Source organism: Mercenaria mercenaria, unplaced genomic scaffold (genome assembly GCF_021730395.1).
Source record: "Mercenaria mercenaria strain notata unplaced genomic scaffold, MADL_Memer_1 contig_95, whole genome shotgun sequence".
Lineage (NCBI taxonomy): Eukaryota > Metazoa > Mollusca > Bivalvia > Venerida > Veneridae > Mercenaria > Mercenaria mercenaria.
The window spans coordinates 17,972-44,130 of NW_026463868.1; the positions used below are offsets into that span (position 1 = coordinate 17,972).

At 37.8% G+C, this 26,159-nt stretch overlaps 1 protein-coding gene across 1 annotated transcript in view; it reads right to left on the reverse strand.

Annotated features, from left to right (window-relative positions):
• The window catches only part of LOC128555020 (phenylalanine--tRNA ligase, mitochondrial-like), a gene marked incomplete at both ends in the record, with an annotated part of 40,095 nt that extends 16,053 nt beyond the window's left edge, over positions 1 to 24,042 (reverse strand). Inside the window, 2 exons of the mRNA XM_053536372.1 lie at positions 9,807 to 9,966; positions 23,508 to 24,042. Of these exons, the coding sequence (XP_053392347.1) occupies positions 9,807 to 9,966; positions 23,508 to 24,042 (695 nt within the window). The remainder of the gene's footprint in view (positions 1 to 9,806; positions 9,967 to 23,507) is intronic.
• Between the last annotated feature and the right edge of the window lie 2,117 nt (positions 24,043 to 26,159).

The window sequence follows — 26,159 nt, forward strand, 5'->3', positions numbered from 1 at the left end:
GCAATTTGCTCTTGAACCAGTCTATCCTAATATCACATTAAATCAAAAATAGTTTTTAATCTTCTCAACCATTTTCAAGAACATCTTCTAAACAAAAGTAACTGCTCAATCTATAAAATTATCCCTTTATATAGTTTGCCATTTTTAATTATTTCCCTTTAAGGGTCATTTTCACTAAATAGATGTTTTTAAAACATGAATATTTATCTCTTTATTCTTTTAACTTTTTATTTCAAAATTAATTTAGGTCATTTATCAAAAACAGTGTTGTTTTATATTATTTTATAACTTTTGAAAAGCTTTTTAAAATGCTTAAGTTTCATTATATATATAACTAAATTTCTATTTCCTTTCATACATACTACTGTATAGTGAAAATACCTCCTACAGGTATTATTAGCACTTTGTTTTGCAGCTCTGGGGTTGAGCTTTTTAAAATTATCCCCCATGTATCAATGCTTTATGTTGGGCATGTAAAAGAACCAAAAGAACTGCTTTAGTTCATTTGTATCTCAAAAATTCTCCGATTGAAATTATACGACCGCGACTGAAATTTACGAACGCGTAAATTTATTTAACAATGCTTGTGCAAAATTTATCTATTTAGGATCGGAGAATATGTGCATCTTTTGATCGCGCTTTGACGTGTCATTATTTCCGGCATTTTCTGGGTCTCAATTACTTCGGCGAATCGGATTGTCATTAAAATAATCTGTTTTATCTCGCGTTTTTTGCATCATAAAAAAGGTGGTGCATTAGACGAAGCACGCAGCTAACATTTCGTTTCATTTGCTTTCGTGTAAGTAGGCGGGGCTAAATATGGCGAATCAGATTGACTGATAATCGTTCTTGCGTGGAGGAACGCTCTAGTGACTCCGCGAAGTTTTAAATTATGCCCCGAGGTGTAAATCGATATTGACACGTTGTGTATTGTCTTCGTGTAGTGTTAAATATCGGATAATCCGTTATTGCGTCATTGAGAAAGATCAGAAGATCAGATCGACGATTATCTTGTAGGCGCCAATGAAATTCGCCAATTGAAGATTTTTAGCGCCAGAATTTACATTTTGTCGCATTTGGCGCCATTGGCGACTGACAGCGGGAACCCTGATGGAGTAAAACGATTTTTGGCAAACAGATTTCTGTTAGTGCGGCAGAATAGGTTACGTGACCTCGTGAACGTAAATAGAAATGCAATTTTAAAATAAAGCAATGTGATGTCATTGCGGTTTTTAATAAGTTTTAAATGAATCTTTGTACATGTATTTTTTGACCAACAATTTAAAAGTTTTTTTTGTCAAACAATAATGTTAATTCCTTGAGGGCAAATAGGTCACAGAGGTAGGATATCCACTACAGTAACTATCGTTTGAGACATTTACCTTTTATACGGGATATAGCACATTCGCTTTTGATAACAAATTAAAGAAGAAACTTTTTATTGATTTCTATTTCTCAGCAATTTTAAGAACCGATGCGGTACAATCAGACAGTGATGTGTCACATGGCGCGAAAACATGACGTAATGCCAAGACAATCTCGAGCAAAAATACCGCTTTGATCTCCACTTCAGATGTCAAGATACTGACACACTTCTTTTAGCTCTCTGAGGGGGTGTAAACTGATCATGAAAACAAGGTCAATTACTTAGTTTATCAACTGAATAATTACCGATAATCTTTAACGGTTTTTTCCCTCTCTTTCAACACGGGTGGATGGACGATGATTATTGTGTCCAAATTTTTTAGACACTTTTCAAAATAAATATTTTTCGGGAAATAATACTTTTGTACATAACACTCCTTTCACAAAAGTGACAGTATTAAAAGTGTCAATTATTAGGGCGAGTGGCTGTTCAATAAGGGCGAGTAGATATTACCGGCTACTAGTCCTGCAGGGCGAGTGGTGTGAAAATTTTTTTTACACCCCTGGGGATAATTCATGAAATATTGGGGTCAGAGTTATGCACCTTGTGTCACATGATGTGGGAGATATAGTGAAAATGCATCAAAATTAACCTTAAATTCTAAGTAAAAGGGGGGGATTATTCATGAAAAATTGGTGTCAGAGTAATGCATCTTGTGTCACATGATGTGAGTGATAAGGTGGAACACCTATTTTAAGTTTGAATCAAATCCATTTAGTAGTAACTGAGATATAGATTTCGGGATGGGACAGGACGCGACGCGACGTGACGCAACAAAACTGACTCCTATATAGCCCTAGACCCAAACATGTTTGGTGGGGGTATAATAAGTGAGATAGAGTGAAAATGCATCAAAATTACCTAAAATTCTAAACAAGGGGGCCAAAATCGCCCTAGGTTGCTCACCTGTGTAATACACCGTAACAGTGTAAACATGTTTTTCCTAGTCAAATATTCTGACCAATTTTCATTAAGATTGGACCAAAAACGTGGCCCCCTTGAGTGTAAACAAGCATTTTCTTTGATTTGATCTAGTGACCTAGTTTTTTACCCACATGACCCATATTCGAACTTGTCCATAAATTTCATGAAAACAAACATTCTGACAAAGTTTCAGGAAGATTGGAGTAAAAAAAGTGGCCTCTAGGGTGTGTACAAGCTTTTCCTATGATCTGACCTAATGACCTAGTTTTTGACCCCACGTGACCCAGATCTGAAATCATCCAAGACTTCATGATAACATTCTGACCAAAATTTATGAAGATAGAATCAAAAATGTGCGCCCTTGGGTGTCAACAAGCTTATTCTTTGATTTGACCTGGTGACCTAGTTTTTGACACCACATGACCCAGATAAAAATTCATACAATATTTCATGCAAACAAACATTCTTACCAAGTTTCATGCACATCAAATGAACAAGAGTGTTAACAAGCTTTTCCTTTGATTTGCCTGGGTGACCTAGTTTTTGACCCCATATGACCCAGTTTCAAACCTATTGGCCTAGGAATCATCAAAATAAACATTCTGACCAAGTTTCATGAAGATAGGGTCATAAATGTGGCCTGGAAAGTGTTAACAAGCTTTTCCTTTGATTTGACCCGATGACCTAGTTTCTCACCTATATGACCCAGTTTCAAACCTACTGGCCTAGGAATCATCTAGATAAACATTCTGACCAAGTTTCATGAAGATAGGGTCATAAATGTGGCCTGGAAAGTGTTAACAAGCTTTTCCTTTGATTTGACCTGATGACCTAGTTTCTCATCCTATATGACCCAGTTTCAAACCTGGCCTAGAAATCATCAAGATAAACATTCTGACCATGTTTCATGAAGATAATGTCATAAATGGGGTCTCTAGGTTGTTAACAAGCTTTTCCTTTGACTTGACCTGATGACCTAGTTTCTGACCTGACATGACCCGGTTTCAATCCAGGCCTAGAGATCATCAAGATAATCATTCTATGTCACTTCCATCATTTTCACAAGGTAAAAATTACGAAATGTTGGCTCTTTTAGGGGCTGTAACTTCAGAACCTATGACTGGATCTGACAGATTCATCATGGAATCCAAGATTTATTTTTGTTGAAGATATTTTGCAAGTTTGTATCAAATAAAACCATAAATGAAGTCTCTATATGGCTGCAAAAGCCAAAATAGCAAAATTTGGCCCTTTAAGGGGCCCTAACTCTGGAACCCATGACGAAATCTGGCCAGTTTTCCAAAGGAACGGAGATATTATGCCAGTTCTAGTTGTGTGCAAGTTTGATTAAAGTTGATTGCAAAATGTGGTCTCTATCGTGTTCACAAGCCAAAAATGGCAAATTTTGACCCTTTAAGGGGCCATAACTCTGGAACCCATGATGGGATCTGGCCAGTTTTCGAAAGGAACTGAGATATTATGCCAATACAAGTTATGTGCAAGTTTGATTAAAATCAAATACAAAATTTGGTCTCTATCTTATTCACAAGGAAATTGTGGACGGACGGACGGACAGACGGACGAAGGGCGATCACAGAAGGGGAATAATTCATGAAATATTGGTGAAAGAGTTATGACCCTTGTGCCACATGATGTGGATATTGATGAGGAATAACTATTTCAAGTTTGAATCACATCCATCAAGTAATTACAGAGATTTAAGAAAGTGCATCAATACTTCAACCAAGGTGCAGATGCGGAAGGACGCCGATGCCGGGTTGAGAAGGACAACTCTCCATACTTTGTATAGTCAAGCTAAAAATCCTTCAATGCATATAAAAGTTATGGAGCGGAAACAAATTTTTACTTGACCTTAAACAGTGACCTTGACCTTTAACCGACAAGCATCAGATCATGTAAGTTCATAATCCACATACCGTAGATACCTATGTATAATGCATACCCGTGTATAATGCGCACCCCCAATTTTAGCCCAAATCCTGGGAAAAAAACATTTTTGGTCAATTTTGAGATGGATGGAAAACAAAAGCAGAGTTTACATCGACACTGGTAATAAATTTTACCTCCGCGGCGGAGAGCAGCATCGGTCTCACAGTACTATCGATTCTTGTTTGCTCGAAAATAAACCTTGTTATGTTTGTTGTTTCTTTTTTTTTAATTAAATATTTTGAATGGTATCTTTTAAAATGACATGAGCTTCTCAATTAAAACCGATAACAAAAGGTGTGATTGTCTTTTTGTTACGATCAAATGGCCAGTAATTATCAGCAATTAGCGTGTCGCCTCGTGTGAATTCTGTTGTTCACAGTTTGATTTCGGTTAAAGATAATACTCGATCTTTAATTAGTATCATAATATTTGTGATTTTTGTTTTATATTTCTTTCATCAAAATACTATCAACTGGTACATTTGTCACAAATAAGGGGCAATAATTCAAATGTTTGCAGTCTAAAGGGGGTATAGCCTCAACAAACATTTTATGAAAAGGATTCATTATTCTAGGCCATATACTTTTTGAGCTATGAGCATCACAAACAAAAAATCCACTATTTTGGCTATTTCAAAGGCCATGACTCTGTAATAAGTGCTAAGATTCACAAGAAGAAGAGCTTGGCACATTATTAGGTGAAAATGTGCATTTTTGACTATTTCAGGGGCCATAACTTTAAAAATAAGGGCGGAACCAGCCAAAAAATAAGAGGTGCGCAAGTTTATATCATGATAAAGACTCATGCAAGTTTTCATCCATTTATATCATATACTTTTTTAGCTAGGTGCGTCATAAGGTGAAAATGTGCATTTTTGACTATTTCTGGGGCAATAACTCTGGAAATAGGAGGCGGAGGCAGTCAAAAATTAGGGGGTGCACAAGTTCATATCATGATTAAGACTCATGCAATGTTTAATCAATTTATATTAAATACTTTTTGAGCTAGGCATGTCACAAGGTGAAAATGTGTATTTTTTACTATTTCAGGGGCCAAAACTCTAGAAATAGGGGGCGGAACCAGATGAAAAATAAGAGGTTCGCAAGTCCATATCATGATTAAGATTCATGCAAGGTTTCATGAACCTATATCAAATACTTTTTGAGCTAGGCATGTCACAAGGTGAAAATGTGCATTTTTGACTATTTCAGGGGCCATAAATCTGGAAATAGGAGGTGGAGCCAGACGAAAAATAGGAGGTGCGCATGTTCATACCATGATAAAGACTCATGTAAGGTTTCATCAGTTTATATCAAATACTTTCTGGGCTAGGTGCGTCACGAACTTCAGATGGACGGACGGACAAGACCAAATCTATATGCTCCCACCACTGGGGGCACAAAAATAGCTAGTTTATATTCCTGGGGGGAGTCATGTGGATTGCTGCATTCCTCAAATCACCTCTGATCACCACCTAACTGTGTTCAAAGTTTAAAGTCAATACCTTGAATAGTTTTGAAGTTGTGCTCTGGACACAAAACATAAAAGACAGATTTGAACTCGTGACCTTGACCTTTGACCTACAGACCAAGTTCATGTGCAGTGCAGATCATCTTAACACCACCTATCTATATGCCAAGACTGAAGTCAATACCTTGACTGTTTATTAATTTATGCTCCGACACGAAATATGAAGGACAAATTTGACCTTTGAGCTTCATCTGTGACCTTGATCTTTGACCTACCAACCTGGTCCATGTGCTTTGCATATCACCTCATCACCACCTATCTGTATGGCAATTTTAAAGTCAATACCTTGAATAAGTATTAAGTTATGCTCCGGACACTAGTGATGGGCCGACAATCGGCGACAATCGAATAATCGTCGGTGTTGCATTCATGAGCGCGATCGCCAACTTCACTTTTCCCTGACCGATTAATTACCTGGCACCCAAAACGGATAATTTAGTTGTTTCTGACCTATTTCTTTCTGGTACTTACTGTTCTTTGGGGCAATTACGCCAAGGGTAACTACTCTACGTAAAAAGTGGCTTCCTCTAAAGTCTCGAAAGAAATTGGGTTCATCTGTGATCACCCAGATTTTGGAAGATATATGGCTTTTACAAAATTAAGCTGGGAAAAGCATCAATCCAAACTCTTGACATTAGTATGGCAGTATGCATAGCCTGTTGTACGACTTACGCAAGCATATTAGCAAAGGTATTTTCGATTTTTGATTTTGTGGGATTAAATCGTCAATACTTTTGTTTTTGCTCCATATGATTTTAATTTAATAACACAATATATCACTGGATAAGAGTCTCTGGTGAAATTGAGACCAGTACCTGATTTGAAGTAAACTATCTTCACAAATATTTTACTTTTATGCTGTTAATTTACTTATGTTTATGAAGTGATACAATAGAAAAAGGATATTTGATGTCTGTGTGGTTCATTTCTTAAGTAATGACATAAAACATACACTGTGAGGTGAACGTATATATATGCAACTAGAGTAACCGATTATCCGATTATAACCGATTAATCGAATCGGTTGGCTTGTCCGATTTATGCCGATTAATCGGTTGGCAAATCTAACCGATTTGCCCATCACTACCGGACACGAAATATCGGGGGTCCCACTTGACTCCAGGTCCGGACACGGAGATTTTCAAAAGACGTTCAAATTTATATATTTATTTATTTGGGTTTTACGGCGCACCAACACAGTATAGGTTATATGGCGCCAAACAGGACTACCAATTTTGGATTCACATCTCATTTACATCGAAACGAAAACATGAGGTCGTCACCTCAACGCAACAAAGTCGTATCTTATTATAAATTTATAACACCGTTGAGGTGACGAGGTATGGAATCACTGCTGGAATCACAGAATTACAGCAAAACCAAGTGTTAAGACCCTATTAGTCGCCTCTTACGATCATGCAAGGGTAAGGCAGTGGTTCCAATTCTTTTCATACATAGATCGTCCCAGAACCACATGGGGCAGATGCTCAAAGGACCCAGTATGATACTTGCCTGTCCGTTACTCGGGACCCGGGGCATTTTCCTTTGATAATCTTTGCTCTTATCATTCATTTCCTACAATAAAATTGTGTCCACAATTAACTTGTGTATTCTAAATAAATGCTAGCGATCACTGAAAGCACACAAGCAAATCTCCAATGCACTAAATAATGATAAGCATGACGTAAGCAGTAAGGTATGGAAGGCGTAGTTTAACCCATTATTGACAGGTGATTGCAAGGCGGGACATACTGTCTAATGACAGCAGTAAATTTCCAATAATGTTTCACGCTTACACTAGGTGTTATAAACAAAAGCTAATTTAGGGTTATATACAGAATGTTGATGACTTGCACGTGTTTGGCAACAGATTAAAGGTGCCGCTGGTCGTTCATTTTAATTGAGTAGTGATTACAAACAAAGAAGTATATTACGAGTTGCATCATGTGAGAAGTCCTTTTGTCTTTATGATGTAGGGAAGGTCATTCTAAATGTGTATTTCAAAGTGTAAGCACCATTGACAGTTTAATGTCATTTACCCGCATTCGTAATGTGCACTATGTTGCAAACAAACTAACATTCGTAAAAGGTGGTCAAAAACGGCTACGTGATGAAAATCAGGTTGAATGAGGAAATTTGCCGCAGACTCTAACTGTAAGGAACAAGCGGGCCAAGATGGCCCTAGGTCGCTCACCTGAGTAACACACCATAACAGTGTGAACACGTTTTTCATTGTGATTTCATGGAGACAAATATAATTTTGACCAATTTTCATTAAGATTGGACCGAAAAAACATGGCCACTTGAGTGTACACAAGCAATTCCTTTGATGTGACCTAGTGACCTAGCTTCTTAACCCACATGACCCAGATTTGAACTTGTCCATAAATTCATGAAAACAAACATTCTGACAAAGTTTCGGGAAGATTGGAGCAAAAAAGTGGCCTCTAGAGTGTATACAAACTTTTTCTTTTGATATGAATTTGTGACCTAGTTTCTGACCCCAAGTGACCCAGATATGAAATCATCCAAGACTTCATGATAACATTCTGACAAAGTTTAATGAAGATAGAATCAAAAATGTGCCCCTAGGGTGTAAACAAGCTTACTCTTTGATTTGACCTGGTTACCTAGTTTTTGACCCCACATGACCCAGATGAAAACTAATCCGAGATTTCATGCAGACAAACATTCTGACCAAGTGTCATAAACATCAAATGAAAAATGCAGCCCCTATTGCATGTATAAGGTTTTTCTCTGATTCAAACATGTGACCTAGTTTTTGACCCAATATGATCCAGATTCTAACTTCAGCTAAAGATTATCAAAATCATCATTTTGACCAAGTTTCATGAAGATAGGGTAAAAAATGTGGCCTCTGAGGTGTTATCAAGCTTTTCCTTTGGTTTGACCAGATGACCTAGTTTTTAACCCTACATGACCCACATTCAAACTTGACCTAGAGGTCATCAAGACAATAATTCTGACCAATTCTCAAACTTAAACTTTGGACTCTAGAGTGTTAATTTTTTTCCTTAGATCTGGCCTAGTGACCTAGTTTTTGCCCCTACATGACCCAGTTTTAAAACTGGCCTAGAGATCATCAAGACAAACATTCTGACTAAGTTTCATAAAGATTGAGTCACAACTGTGGCCTCTAGAGTGTTCACAAGCTTTTCCTTTTGTTTGACCGAGTGACCTAGTTTTTAACCATACATGACCCAGATTCGAACTTCTTAAGACAAACATTCTAACCAATTCTCATATGTTTCAAACTTAAATTGTGGTCTCTAGAGTGCTTACAAGATTTTCCTTTGATCTGGCCTAGTGACCTAGTTTTTAAACCCACATGATCCAGTTTCAAACCTGACCAAGAGGTCATCAAAACAAACATTCTGACCAAGTTTCATAAAGATTAAGTCACAATTGTGGTCTCGAGAGTGTTCACAAGCTTTACCTTTGATTTGACCAGGTCACCTAGTTTTTGACCCCACATGACCCAGATTCGAACTTGTCCTAGAGGTCATCAAGACAAATATTTTGACCAATTCTCATGAGTTTCAAACTTTAATTGTGGTCTCTACAGTGTTAACAAGATTTTCCTTTGATATGGCCTAGTGACCTAGTTTTTGACACAAAATTTTGTCAATCAAGGGCAAATAACTCTGGACATACTGATCCGATTTAGCCCATAATCCAACTCATCCGAGGTCTTGTGCCCAAAAACATTTTGACTAAGTTTGATCAAGATTGCTTCAAAATTGTGGATGCCAGAGTGTAAACAAACTAAATGTGAACAGACAACAGACAGATGGACAGACGGACAATGGACATTCATCAATCCTAAAAGCGCTCACCAACTGTGCCCTCTAGAGTGTTCACGAGCATTTCCTTTTGTTTGACCGGGTGACCTAGTTTTTAACCATACATGACCCTTCGGCTCAGGTGAGCTAAAAAGACATGTTAAATTGCTTACCTTTCCCAAACAGTGATTTAGCAAGATTTTGTAGCGTAGATTTCAACTGGTTGCTTACAACAAGTGCTGCCTCTAATGTATGTTCTCCCTGCTTCAAATCTGTCTTCAACCCATTTTCAAACAGATGCAGAGAGTCAATCTCATCTACATTTGAGAACAACTGAAACAAAAATTTGCTATCATTTCAACTTTGAACAAGAGGGTCCTTATCAACAACAGCAGCTTCAACCCCAGCAGCAACTTCTTCAACATCAACAACTTCAAAATCAGCAACAACAACAACCACAGCAACAAAATGAGGCAGAAGACATCGAAGCAGCAGATCCAAACCAGTCTTCCTCATCTTCTAACAACAGGACATATGGAGGATATACAAAGGTAACTAGAAAATGCTTTTGTAAAAAAGCGCATGTCTCCCCTAATGCAAAGTCCTATAGGCAAGAAGTCAATAGGGGTCAGGAGCGAAAGTCAAAGAGACACTGATGGTTGGCTGCAATAGGGATCATCTACTTGGCATGTCCAGTCATCCCGCTAAATTTCAACACTATTGGCCTAGTGGTTCTCAAGTCACTGTTCAGGCTCCTGTGACCTTGACCTTTGATCAAGTGACCTCAAAATAAATAGGGGTCATCTACTCTGCATGTCCCATCATCCTATTAAGTTTCAACATAGTAGGTCAAGTGGTTCTCAAGTTATTTCCAAAAAATGATTTTACATAAACAGGCCACTGTGACCTTGACCTTTAATAGACTGACCCCAAAATCAATAGGGGTCATCTACTCTGCATGTTCAATCATCCTATGAAGTTTCAACATTCTGGGTCAAGCGGTTCTCAAGTTATTGATCGGAACTGGTTATCAATGTTCAGGCCTCTGTGACCTTGACCTTTAACGGAGTGACCCCAAAAACAATAGGGGTCATTTACTCTGCATGAACAATCATCCTATGAAGTTTCAACATTCTGGGTCAAGAGGTTCTCAAGTTATTGATTGGAAATGGTTTTCCATGTTCAGGCCCCTGTGGCCTTGACCTTTAACAGTGACCCTAAAATAGTTTGGGGTCATCTACTCTGCATGACCAATCATCCTATGAAGTTTCATCATTCTGGGTCAAGTGGTTCTAAGTTACTGACCGGAAATGGTTTTCAATGTTCAGGCCCCTGTGACCTTGATCTTTCACAGAGTGACCCCAAAATCAATAGGAGTCATCTACTCTGCATGACCAATCATCCTATTAAGTTTCAACATTCTGGGTCAAGTGGTTCTCAAGTTACTGACCGGAAATGGTTTTCAATGTTCAGGCCCCTGTGACCTTGACCTTTAATGGAGTGCCCCAAAATCGATAGGGGTCATCTACTTTGCATGTACAATCATCCTATGAAGTTTCAACATTCTGGGCCAAGTGGTTCTCTAGTTATTGATCGGAAATGGTTTTCCATGTTCAGGCCCCTGTGACCTTGACCTTTGACAGAGTGACCCCAAAATCAATAGGGGTCATCTACTCTTCATGATCAATCATCCTATGAAGTTTCAACATTCTGGGTCAAGTGGTTCTCTAGTTATTGATCGGAAATGGTTTTCAATGTTCAGGCCCCTGTGACCTTGACCTTTGACGGAGTGACCCCAAAATCAATAGGGGTCATCTACTCTTCATGGCCAATCATCCTATGAAGTTTCAACATTCTGGGTCAAGTGGTTCTCTAGTTATTGATCGGAAATGGTTTTCAATGTTCAGGCCCCTGTGACCTTGACCTTTGACGGAGTGACCCCAAAATCAATAGGGGTCGTCTACTCTTCATGACCAATCATCCTATGAAGTTTCAACATTCTGGGTCAAGTGGTTCTCTAGTTATTGATCGGAAATGATTTTCAATGTTCAGGCCCCTGTGACCTTGACCTTTGACGGAGTGACCCCAAAATCAATAGGGGTCATCTACTCTTCATGGCCAATCATCCTATGAAGTTTCAACATTCTGGGTCAAGTGGTTCTCTAGTTATTGATCGGAAATGGTTTTCAATGTTCAGGCCCCTGTGACCTTGACCTTTGACGGAGTGACCCCAAAAACAATAGGGGTCGTCTACTCCAGCAGCCCTACAACCCTATGAAGTTTGAAGGTTCTAGGTCAAATGGTTCTCCAGTTATTGCTCGGAAATGAAGTGTGACGTACGGACGGACGGACGGACGGACGGAAGGACGGACGGACGGACAGACGGACGGACGGACGGACAGGGCAAAAACAATTATTCATTTAATATTCAACAGGAATGGACCCAGCCAGCGGCAAGCAAAAGCATTAGTTATAGCTTTCTAAAATCAACTTTTAACAGATTCATATAGTTTTATCTTTTCTCTATAAAATTTAACAAAAAGGTCACTATATAGCTCTAATTTTTTTTCCGAAAAGTCTCTAAACATTAAGAATTTCAATCCTTATGTAACTTAATAAAACTTATTATTAAAAAAAAATATTTCAGGCCCAGCTGTTGTCAGACATAGCTGGAATCAGTGATACCAGCAAGGCCGCCAAGAAATTATTTTGGCGTGTATTCACAGAGCAGGAGAGGTTGGGCAGGAGTCTTTCTGCGGGGAAGACTTCAAAAAGACCTGGACTGGAGGACCAATCCAAACTTCAAATTGTCTTTGGTAAGAATTAGAGAATAATTTTGCCTCACATTGAAACCAAGGCAATGTTTTAGTTGACAGACTTTATTAGGTTGGTTCTCTTAAATCTTTAAATCATTTTGTAAGCGCATAGGTCTTAATGTCACAATGACCCTTAATCTTTTGGTCACTTAATATCTCCTATTGTTTACATTCAGTGTTGCTGATAAAAAGCAAAGTTACAAATGTAAAGAATGATGATCATTTTTATACACCCATCTCTGAAAGAGAGGGGCGTATTATGTGAACACCTGTGGCGGGCGATCGGCGTCCAAAAGCATATCCGCTCTCTTAAATCGCGGTTTCCATCAGGTCTTCACCAGACTTGGTGACAATGTTAGTAGGTATAATATCTCAGCCAGTTTCGATAATCAACAAAATCGCACTAGGCACTCTGGAATTATGGCCCTTGAATTATTCAAAATCTTCAAATTTAGCCTTGTCCGCTCTCTAAGTCAGTTTTCATCCAATCTTCACCAAACTTGGTGACAATCTTTGTGGGCTTAATATCATGGCAAAGTTCGATAACCAGCAAAATCGCCCGAGGCACTCTTGGATTATGGCCCTTGAATTACTCGAAAACCTGGCAATTTAGCCTTGTCCGCTCATCCGATCTTCACAAAATTTGCTGACAATGTTTGTGGGCAAATTATATCGACCAAGCAACCAGCACAACCAGCAAAATTGCCCCCGGCACTCTTGGATTATGATCCTTTAATTTAGGCCAAATTTTGGCCGACGAAAATTAGCAAAAACCATACAAAAACACTGAAAATAGTACCTTTTTGTGCCAAACAAATAGTTGCTTTAAGATAAAATGTCCTTGCATTTTACAATATGAAGTATTTTCTTTATTTTTCAGAAATAATGCGGGAGAAGTATGGGGCAGAGGAAGCTCTTGTGAGGTTTCGTTTGAGAGACTTAATGAAGCCGTCACGGAATAATGATACTGTCTAAAACAGAAAAAAAGGTGTATATAAAAAAACAGAAAAAAGTGTTTAAAAGCAGAAAGACAGTATAAAAACAGAAACAGAAAACTGTGTATAAAAACAGAAAGAGAAAACTTACTCTGTATATATGTTTATTGTTTAAATAATAAATTTAATGTTACAGATATTTTTGTTGGAGTCATTTTTCAGTGATGCTCATCGGATATTGATTGTTGACAAACCAGTGTCAAAGGTACATTAAAATGATGAAAATGTCAAGTTCTGGAGAAAGGTTAGATCTAATAATTTTTTTTTTTTTTTTTTTGTACATACATCAGAATGTATAAATTCTTACTTTTAAACTGTAAATGACATCTGAAAATGTCCGCGAAAATTGTCCGCATATTTCCAGATACAATTGTCCGCATAGATCAATTATTTCCGCATACCTTTGTCCACATATTTTTGTATTTTCCGCATACAGATGTCTGCATATATCTGTTGTTTCCGCATATAAATTTCCACAGATTTCCATTACAAATGTCCACATACCTCAACATTCCTTTTACAAAAATTTTCTTAGAATTGGCGGAAAAGATGCAGAAACTGTGTTCCAATACTCCGCATAAAGTTTTCCACACAGTTTCCGCATGAATATGCGGAATATCTGTGGCCGGGTTTGACCTCTAAGTGTGACCTTGACCTTAGACCTAGGGACCTGGTTTTTGCGCACAACACTCCGTCTCATGATGGTGAACAATTGAGCCAAGTTACATCAAAATCCCTCCATGCATGAAGAAGATATGCTCGGGACAAAGTCATTCTTGAATTTGACCTTTAATCTCTAAGTGTGACCTTGACCTTAGACCTAGGGACCTGGTTCTTACGCATGACACTCCGTCTCATGATGGTGAACAATTGTGCCAAGTTACATCAAAATCCCTCCATGCATGAAGAAGATATGCTCCTGACAAAGTCATTCTTGAATTTGACCTTTGACCTCTAAGTGTAACCTTGACCTTAGACCTAGGGACCTGGTTCTTGCGCATGACACTCTCTCTCATGATGGTGAACAATTGAGCCAAGTTACATCAAAATCCCTCCATTCACGAAGAAGATATGCTCCGGACAAAGTCTGTGGACGCGGCCCGCCCGCCCGCCAGGGGCGTTCCCATAATACGTCCATCCCGTTTTTCAAACGGGCATATAAAAAAAATATTACAGGTGATCCAAATTTTTTTGCTGTAGAAAAACAAGAAAGTAGGTCAGTAGATCATATTGATGGCCACTGAAATTCAGTTAAAAGATAGGCGTGCAAAACAATACATGTCATTCAATTTTCAAGGTTGTATCTTAAAACACAAGGAAGTAGGTCAGTAGGTCACATTGATGGTCACTGAAGGTAAGTTTTAAGATTGGTGTGCAAAACTGTACATGTAATCCAAATTTCAAGGCTGTATCTTAAAAATCAAGAAAGTAGGTCAGTAGGTCACATTCATGGTCACTGAAAGTCAGTTTTAAGATCGGGATGCAAAACTGTACAGGTCAAGCAAATTTCAAAGCTGTATCTTAAAAAATACCCAAGAAAGTAGGGTCAAAAATAGCAAAGGGGCCATAACTCAGGAACCCATGATGGGATCTGGCCAGTTCTTGAAAGGAACCGAGATATTACGCCAATACAAGTTGTGTGAAGTTGATTGCAAAATGTGGTCTCTATCGTGTTCACAAGCCAAAAGTAGCAAATTTTGGCCCTTTAAGGGGCCATAACTCTGGAACCCATGATGGGATCTGGCCAGGTTTTGAAAGGAACCGGATATTATGCCAATACAAGTTGTGTGCAAGTTTGATTAAAGTTGATTGCAAAATGTGGTCTCTACCGTGTTCACAAGCCAAAACTAGTAAAATATGGCCCTTTAAGGGGCCATAACTCTGGAACCGATTATGGGATCTGGCCAAGTTTTGAACGGGACCAAAATATTATGCCAATACAAGTTGTGTGCAAGTTTGATAAAAATTGATTGCAAAATGTGGTCTCCAACATGTTCACAAAAAATTGTGGATGAACAACGAACGAAAGGCGATCACAAAAGCTCACCTTGTCACTACAAGTGAGCTAAAAACAAGAAAGTAGGTCAGTAGGTCAAGGTCACAGTCAAGTGACCCCTAATTACTTGGGGTCATCAGGTAATTATAATTAAACAGTCTAGGAAATATGAACAGATAATTTTTGTATTTTTTCCTATATAACTCATACAAAAACCAAGTGACCCTTGGGGTGGGGCCTCTTTTAACCCCAAGGCAATAATTTGAACAATGTTGTTAGAAAACTACTAGGCAATGCTACATACCAAATATCAAAAGCCTATGCCTTGAACTTTCAATCAAGAAGGTTTTTAAAAGATTTTTCCTATATAAGTATATGTAAAATTTGGGACCCCCGGGGCAGGGCCTCTTTCACCCAAGGGGCACAATTTGAATAATTTTGGTAGAGGACCACAAGGCAATGCTACATACCAAATATCAAAGACCTAGGTCTTGTGGTTTCAGACAAGAAGATTTTTTTTCCAATATAAGTCTATGTAAAACTTGGGACCCCCGGGCGGGACCTCTTTTCACCCCAGGGGCTTAATTTGAATAATCTATATAGAGGACCATTTGATGATGTTACAGGCCAAATATCGAGGCTCTATGCCTTGTGGTTTTGTACAAGAAGGTTTTCAAGTTTATAAGTCTATGTAAACCATGCGACCCCCAGGGCGGGGCCATATTTGACCCTAGGGGGATAATTTGAACAGTCTTGGTAGAGGACCACTAGATGATGCTACAAACCAAATATCAAAGCCCTATGGCCTGTGGTTTTGGACAAGAAGATTTTTTATGTTTTTACTTTCGCTTGCCATGGCAACCAGAGTTCTGTATGGAATTCAATTCTTTGAAATTTTTTTAAAGAAGACCATCCAAGGAACATCTCTTTGAAGTTTCATCAAAATTGGCCTGGTGGTTTAGGAGGATATGTTGCTTCAAGGAAAGTGTGGACGGATGGACGGACGTACAGACGGCGGGACGGTGACCGATCACAACAGCTCACATCGAGCACTTTGTGCTCAGGTGAACTGAAAAAGCAGAATTTTTACTTTCTATTTTCAATCACTAGCAAAACTCAGATTCATGAAATGTTTGTAATAAATATTGATGGAAAATCATAAAAGAAAAAAAAAAATGTTGGCAGATTAGAGAGGGGGTTGCATGATCGGGGTGGTGGGGAGACAGGGTGGAGGAGATAGGTGGGGAGAGGGTACAACTTTGAATGTTGATGAATATTCATGGAAGGTTTAAGATTTAACAAGAGGGCCATAAAGGCCCTGTATCGCTTACCTGACCTATTGACCTAAAGACCATCAAGATTAACATTCTGACCAAGTTTCATTAAGATATGGTATAAATGTGGCCTCTAAAGTGTAAACTAGCTTTTCTTTTAATTTGACCTAGTGACCTATTTTTTGACCCGACGTGACCCAGATTCAAACTGGACCTTGAAATCATTAAGATTACCATTCTGACCAAGTTTCATGAAGATACAGTCATAAATGTGGCCTCTTGAGTGTTAACAAGTGTGGATGGCCGGACAGACACCGGACGGTGAGCGATCACAATAGCTCACCCTAAGCAATTTGTGCTCAGGTGAGCTCTGATGAATGAAAAAGATGTAGCTGGTAGTTGTATTTTTTCAAACTCAGGACAATGATGAACAAGAGGGCCAAGATGGCCCTAGGTCGCTCACCTGAGAAACACACCATAACACAACATAACAGTGTAAACATGTTTGACCTAGTGAAAAAAATATGGAAAAAAATATTCTGACCAATTATCATTAAAATTCGAGCAAAAATCTTGAGTATAAGTAAGTATTTTCTTTGATTTGACCTAGTGACCTAGTTTTTGACCCCAGATGACCCATATTCGAAATTGACCTAGATTTCATCAAGGCTATCATTCTGACCATATTTCATGAAGATCAATTGAAAAATACAGCCTCTATCGCATACACAAGGTTTTTCTTTGATTTGACCTAGTGACCTAGTTTTTGACCCCAGACTACCCATATACGAACCTGACCTAGATTTCATCAAGGCAACCATTCTGACCAAACTTTATGAAAATCCAGTGTAAAATGCAGCGCTTATTGCATACACAAGGTTTTTCCTTGATTTAACCTAGTGACCTAGTTTTTAAACCCAGATGACCCGTATTCAAAATTGACCTAGATTTCATCAAGGCCATCATTCTGGCAAAATTTCTTGAAGATCAGTTGAAAAAAATAGCCTCTATCGCATACAAAAGGTTTTTCTTTGATTTAACCTAGTGACCTACTTTTTGACCCAGATGATCCATATTCAAACCTGACCTAGATTTCATCAAGGCAATCATTCTGACCAAATTTCATGAAGATCAATTGAAAAATACAGACTCTATTGCATACAGAAGGGTTTTCTTTGATTTGACCTAGTGACCTACTTTTTGACCCAAGATGACCCATATTCAAATATGACCTAAATTTCATCAAGGCAGTCATTCTGACTTAATTTCAGGAAGATCAATTTAAAAATATAGCCTCTATCGCATACACAAAGTTTTTCTTTGATTTAACCTAGTGACCTAATTTTTGATCCCAGATGACCCATATTCAAACTTGACCTTGATTTCAACAATGCGATCATTCTGACCAAATTTCATGAAGATCAATTGAAAAATACAGCCTCTATCGCATACACAAGGTTTTTCTTTCATTTGACCTAGTGACCTACTTTTTGACCCAAGATGACCCATTTTCAAATTCGGCCTAGATTTCATTAAAGTTATAATTTTGACTTAATTTCAGGAACATCAATTGAAAAATACAGACTCTATCGCATATACAAGTTTTTCCTTTGATTTGACCTAGTGACCTGCTTTCTGACCCCAGATGACCCATATTCGAACTTGACCTAGATTTCATCAAAGCAATCATTCTGGCCAAAATTCATGAAGATTAATTGAAAAATACAGCCTCTATGGTATACACAAGGTTTTTCTTTGATTTGACCTAGTGACCTACTTTTTTATCCCAGATGACCCATTTTAGAACTCGGCCTAGATCTCATCACGGTCATCATTCCGACCAAAATTCATGAAGATTAATTGAACAAGAGGGCCATGATGGCCCTATATCGCTCACCTGTTATCATTGCACTTGAGGACAAGAAGGTCCTCAGAAAAAAGGACAGGAACAACAAAGGGAAGAAATTTAACCAAAAAAAAAAAAAAATCTTACAAGGTATAGATATGTTAAAATACACCTAAAAATTGGAGGTACCATCCATGTTGTACCACAGACAACTGGTCTCGTGTTTTCCCAACGGCCAATAATAAAAAAGTTACTAAAAATAAGTTATTTATAGTAACGTAAAAGGGAAGTAATAATAAAACAAGAGGGCCATGATGGCCCTATATCGCTCACCTGTTATCATTGCACTTGAGGACAAGAAGGTCCTCAGAAAAAATATCTAAGTCCAAAGGACAGTAACAACAAAGGGAAGAAATTTAACCAAAAAGAAAAAAAAATTCTTACAAGGTACAGATATGTCAAAATACACCTACAAACTGGAGGTACCAGCCATGTTGTACCACAGAAAAGTGGTCTTGGTTTTTCCCTACGGCCAATAATAAAAAAGTTACTAAAAATAAGCTATTTATAGTAACGTAAAAGGGAAGTAATTAAAAAAAAAAATTATTGTAAGTGAAGAAAAGAAGGATCTGTCAAATAAATCTGTTGACATAAATGAAATTTCAGATCAGTATCTTCATTAGTTACAGAGATATACCCATTTTAATTTGAAATAAAGGGAGGTAATTTGACATAAAATCAGTCAATAGTTATCTACCCTGATTGGCTCAGTCCAACTAATGACAATAATGAAATTTCAAATAAGTACTATAAGTACTTACTGATATAAATCCATTTTGATTACAATCAGGGGAGGTAATCAGATATAAAATAACTCTGAACCTATGCTTGGATCTGATTTGTCATGGAATCCAAGAATTATTGTTGTTGAAGTTATTTTGGAAGTTTGTATCAAATAAAACCATAAATGAAGTCTCTATATGGCTGCAAAAGCCAAAATAGCCAATTTTGGACCTTTAAGGGGCCATAACTCTGGAACCCATGAAGAAATCTTGCCAGTTCAAGAAAGGAACCAAGATCTTGTGGTGATACAAGTTGTGTGCAAGTTTGGTTAAAATCGAATCATAAATGAAGCTGCTATTGTGCAGACAAGGTCAAAATAGCTAATTTTGGCCCTTTCAGGGGCCATAACTCTGGAATCCATAATGGCATCTGGCAAGTTCAAGAAAGGAATTGAGATCTTATGGTGATACAAGTTGTGTGCCAGTTTGGTAAAAACCAAATCATAAATAAAGCTGCTACTGTGCAGACAAGGTCAAAATAGCTAATTTTGGCCCTTTCAGGGGCCATAAGTCTGGAACCCATAATCGAATCTCGCCAGTTCAAAAAAGGAACCAAGATCTTATGGTGATACAAGTTGTATGCCAGTTTGGTTAAAATCAAATCATAAATGAAGCTGCTATTGTGCAGACAAGGTCAAAATAGCTAATTTTGGCCCTTTCAGGGGCCATAACTCTGGAACCCATAATGGAATCTGGACAGTTCAAGAAAGGAACCAAGATCTTATGGTGATACAAGTTGTGTGCCAGTTTGGTAAAAATCAAATCATAAATAAAGCTGCTACTGTGCAGACAAGGTCAAAATAGCTAATTTTGGCCCTTTCAGGGGCCATAACTCTGGAACCCATAATGGAATCTGGCCAGTTTAAGAAAGGAACCGAGATCTTATGGTGATACAAGTTGTGTGCCAGTTTGGTAAAAATCAAATCATAAATGAAGCTGCTATTGTGCAGACAAGGTCAAAATAGCTAATTTTGGCCCTTTCAGGGGCCATAACTCTGGAACCCATAATGGGATCTGGCCCGTTCAAGAAAGGAACCGAGATCTTATGGTGATACAAGTTGTGTGCAAGTTTGGTTAAAATAAAATCATAAATGAAACCTCTATCGTGCAGACAAGAAATTGTGGACGGACGACAGACAGACGACGGACGACGGACGAAGGGCGATCACAAAAGCTCACCCTGTCACTATGTGACAGGTGAGCTAAAAATATTGTAAGGGGACAAAAGAAGGATCTATCAAATAAATTTGTTGACATAAAAGAAATTTCAGATCAGTATCTTCATTAGTTATGGAGATATAACAATTTTAATTTGAAATAAAGGGAGGTAATTTGACATTAAATCAGTCCATAGTTATCTGCCCTGATTGTCTCAGTCCAACTAATAACAATAATGAAATTTCAAATAAGTCCTGTAAGCACTTACTGATATAAATCCATTTTGATTACAATCAGGGGAGGTAATCAGATATAAAATAACTGGAACCTATGATTGGATCTGATTTGTCATGGAATCCAAGATTTATTGTTGCTGAAGATATTTTGGAAGTTTGTATAAAAAAAACCCATAAATTAAGTCTCTATATGGCTGCAAAAGCCAAAATAGCCAATTTTGGACCTTTAAGGGGCCATAACTCTGAACCCATGAAGGAATCTGGCCACTTGAAGAAAGGAAGCAAGATCTTGTGGTGATACAAGTTGTGTGCAAGTTTGGTTAAAATCAAATCATAAATGAAGCTGCTATTGTGCAGACAAGGTCAAAATAGCTAATCTTGGCCCTTTCAGGGGCCATAACTCTGGAACCCATTATGGGATCTGGCCGGTTCAAGAAAGGAACCGAGATCTTATGGTGACACAAGTTTTCTGCAAGTTTGATTAAATTCAAATCATAAATGAAGCTGCTATTGTGCAGACAAGGTCAAAATAGCTAATTTTGGCCCTATCAGGGGCCATAACTCTGGAACCCATAATGGGATCTAGCCAGTTCAAGAAAGGAACCGAGATCTTATGGTGATACAAGTTGTGTGCAAGTTTGGTAAAAATCAAATCATAAATAAAGCTGCTATTGTGCAGACAAGGTCAAAATAGCTGATTTTGGCCCTTTCAGGGGCCATTACTCTGGAACCCATAATGGGATCTGGCCAGTTCAAGAAAGGAAACGTGATCTTATGGTGATACAAGTTGTGTGCAAGTTTGGTTAAAATCAAATCATAAACGAAACCACTATCGTGCAGACACGAAATTGTTGATGCATGCACACGCACGCACGCACGCACGGACTGACGACGGACGAAGGGTGATCACAAAAGCTCACCTTGTCACAATGTGACAGGTGAGCTAAAAAAAAAAATTCTTACAAGGTAATATGTGAAAATACACCTAAAAATTGGAGGTACCATCCATGTTGTACCATGTGGTCTCGGTTTTTCCCTACGGCCAATAATAAAAAAGTTACTAAAAATAAGCTATTTATATTAACGTAAAAGGGAAGTAATTAAAAAGAAAATTATTGTAAGTGACCAAAAGATGGATCTGCCAAATAAATCTGTTGCCATAAATGAAATTTCAGATCAATATCTTCATTAGTTACGGAGATGTACCCATTTTAATTTGAAATAAAGGGAGGTAATTTGACATAAAATCAGTCCATAGTTAACTACCCTGATTGGCTCAGTCCAACTAATGACAATAATGAAATTTCAAATAAGTCCTATAAGTACTTACTGATATAAATCCATTTTGACTACAATCAGGGGAGGTAATCAGATATAAAATAACTCTGGAACCTACGATTGGATCTGATTTGTCATGGAATCCAAGATTTATTGTTGCTGAAGATATTTTGGAAGTTTGTATCAAATATAACCATAAACGAAGTCTCTATATGGCTGCAAAAGCCAAAATAGCCAATTTTGGACCTTTAAGGGGCCATAACTCTGGAACCCATGATGGAATCTGGCCAGTTCAAGGAAGGAAGCAAGATCTTGTGGTGATACAAGTTGTGACAAGGTCAAAATAGCTAATTCTGGCCCTTTCAGGGGTCATAACTCTGGAACCCATAAAGGGATCTGGCCAGTTCAAGAAAGGAACCAAGATCTTATGGTGATACAAGTTGTGTGCCAGTTTGGTAAAAATAAAATCATAAATAAAGCTGCTATTGTGCAGACAAGGTCAAAATAGCTGATTTTGGCCCTTTCAAGGGCCATAACTCTGGAACCCATAATGGGATCTGGCCAGTTCAAGAAAGGGACCAAGATCTTATGGTGATACAAGTTATGTGCAAGTTTGGTTAAAATAAAATCATAAATGAAACCACTATCGTGCAGACAAGAAATTGTTGACGGACGGACTCACGGACGGACGGACGCACGGACTGACGACGGACGAAGGGTGATCACAAGAGCTCACCTTGTCACTATGTGACAGGTGAGCTAAAAATACAGCCTCTATCGCATACACAAGGTTTTCCTTTGATTTGACCTAGTGACCTACTTTTTGACCCAGATGACCCATATTCGAACTTGACCTAGATTTCATCAAGGCAATCATTCTGACAAAAAAATACATGAAGATTAATTGAAAAATACAGCCTCTATCCCATACACAAGGTTTTTCTTTGATTTGACCTAGTGACCTAGTTTTTGATCCCATATGACCCATTTTCGAACTCGGCCTAGATTTCATCAAGGTTATCATTCTGACCAAAATTCATGAAGATTAATTGAAAAATACAGCCTCTATCGCATACACAAGGTTTTTCTTTGAGCATTGCTCAGCATTGCTCAGGTGAGCTAATAAGGGATTATTTTCAGGTGCCAAAGTAAAATGTTTTGATTACAGTATACTTGTAAACAACAGTTATTTCAATACATTTATGTATGTATTTTTAAAGAAAATGGAGAAAAGTAAAATAATAGTTTTTTTTTTATAAACTATCTCGTCATATAAAGCATTCAATGACTGCAAGAGTTTCTGGATTCCATACTGGTTCTCATTCCTTGCAGGTGACTGATAGCAAATTCTACATGGTCGAATAAGGAATTACTGTACCGTAAGTTTGAAAATCTGTGTGATTTATTTTGTTGAACTTGGGAATATTAATTACCTCATGTTTGGAGAAAAGCCTAACTCCATCTAACTGGTGGAAAGCAGGATAATGTGTTGAATCTATCGTATCCCTCCTATATACATCACCCACAATCAGAAAACTATCTAGTCCACTTGAAATGAGATCGTGTTGATGAGCTGTTGTGTGTGCTCTCAACATGTAGCAACAATTTATGTAGTAGCTGTCTGACCACTTACGACTGGGATGGTCTTTTGGTACCAATAGATGGTCATAGTTTTGTTCAAGAGTTACAACTGGACTAATGTTATCATAAACAGAGAAAATCGGATTGCCACTTCTTTTCACATAAGTTTTGTAAAAGAAGTTCTGTATCTGGAGTTTAAGAAGCCCTAAAGGATGATGTTTCTGGGTGTGAAGGTTGGTTCCCAACTTTCCAATGATTGATGGAGATACATTGGTCCAACTGTCAACTGGATAACGTTTACCCAAGACATAAGTCACATCCTTTGTAGCAGGTTCATTGCAAAAACACCTGGCTGCAATCCAATGACTGTAGGATGTTGAAAACAACCTAAAAAAGGTCAATTAAAATATTATATAATTATGTTTTGACTTATATCAGGCAAAATAATTTACCGTATATACAGACAACCAATAACAACAGCTATCACAGGAGACAGCGCGCTCGACCATTTCGATGCTGGATAGTGATACTGGGCACATCTGAGGAAACTAGAGCTGTCACTGGAGTGTTTAATGACTCCAATTGTGGATGAAGATATTGCACAATAGCCTGAGTCTATGTCAAAAATATCAACTTAAAGTAATAAGAGAGGTAAAGATAAAATGTATCAAAACACTATATAAGTATATCCTAAGCAAAAATGGGCATAATTCATTAAATATTGGTGCCAGAGTTGTGCACCTTGTGTCATATGGTTTAGGTGATGATGTTGAACAACTATTTGAAGTTTGAAGCAAATCCATTCAGTAATAACAGAGACAGAGTGAAAGTGCATCAAAACTTTAACCTAAAATTCTAAGTAAAAAGGGGAAATAATTCACAAAAAATTGGTCCCAGAGTTATGCACCTTGTGTCATATGATAAGGGTAATGATGTTGAACTATAGTTTAAGTTTGAATCAGATCCATTCAGTAATAACAGAGATAGAGTGAAAGTGCATAAAACTTTAACCAGAAATTCTAAGTAAAAAGGGGAATAATTCATGAAAAATTGTGCCAGAGTTACGCATCTTGTGTCATATGATGTGGGTGATGATGCTGAACAACTATTTTAAGTTTGAATCAAATCCATTCAGTAATAACAGAGGTAGAGTGAAAGTGCACCAAAACTTTAACCTGAAATTCTAAGTAAAAAGGGGGAATAATTCATGAAAAAATGGTGCCAGAGTTATGCACCTTGTGTCATATGATGTGGGTGATGATGTTGAACGACTATTTAAAGTTTGAATCAAATCCATTCAGTAATAACAGAGATAGAGTGAAAGTGCATCAAAACTTTAACCTGAAAATCTAAGTGAAAAGGGGGGATAATTCATGAAATACTGGTGCCAGAGTTATGGCCCTTATGTCAGATGATGTGGATAATGATAATGAATAAGTATTTCAAGTTAAATTAGTTTGAATCAAATCCATCAAGTAATTACAGAGATAAGTTGAAAAAAGAGAAAGTGTAAAAAACTTTAACCAAGGTGGGGACGCGAAAGACGCCGACGCAGACGCCGGGTCAAGTAGGATAGCTCTCCTTAAACTTCGTATAGTTGAGCTAAAAATGGTATGAAATTACATATTATGAACTTGTAACATATATAGACCTAGATGCCCCTGGTATGTAATGCTGAAGTGTGAGTCTTGTGTGTAATGGGACTTTGACAATAAAACATGTATACAGTCAAACCTGTGTTAAAGACCAATTCTGAACAGAGACCACTTGGCTCTAAAGACCACATGATTTCCAATACATATTCCCTTTGTCATTTATTTGCAGAATATATTTTAAATATTTGTTTTCTCAGAAACTATATTCCAGGTGATTGCAAAGTATCTGCATAGGTTTTGCAAATAAACACTTAGATGAACTAGATGCTTTTGTAAAAAAGCGCATGTCTCCACCACTGCATAGTCATATATGCAAGAAGTCAAAGAGACACTGATGGTTGGCTGCAATAGGGATCACCTATTTGGCATGTCCAATTATCCCACTAAGTTTCAACATTCTGGGCCTAGTGGTTCTCAAGTTATGAATTAGATACGGTTTTACATGTTAGGGCTGCTGTGACCTTGACCAAGTGACCCCAAAAACATTTGGGGTCATCTACTCTCATGTCCAATTATCCTATTAAGTTTCAACATTCTGGGTCAAGTGGTTCTCAAGTTATTGATTGGAAAGAGTTTTCTATGTTCAGTCCACTGTGACCCTGACGTTTGAAGAAGTGACCCCCAAAAACAATAGAGGTCATCTCTGTTATTCCTATCTCCCTATGAGGTTTTAAGGTTCTAGGTCAAATGGTTCTGAAGTTATAAACCGGAAATGGGTTTCCATTTTCTATCTGCTGCGACCTTGACCTTTAAGAGAGTGACCCCAAAATCAGTAGGGGTCATCTCCTGCACGACCAATCATCCTATGAAGTTTCAACATTCAGGGTCAAGTGGTTTTCAAGTTACTGA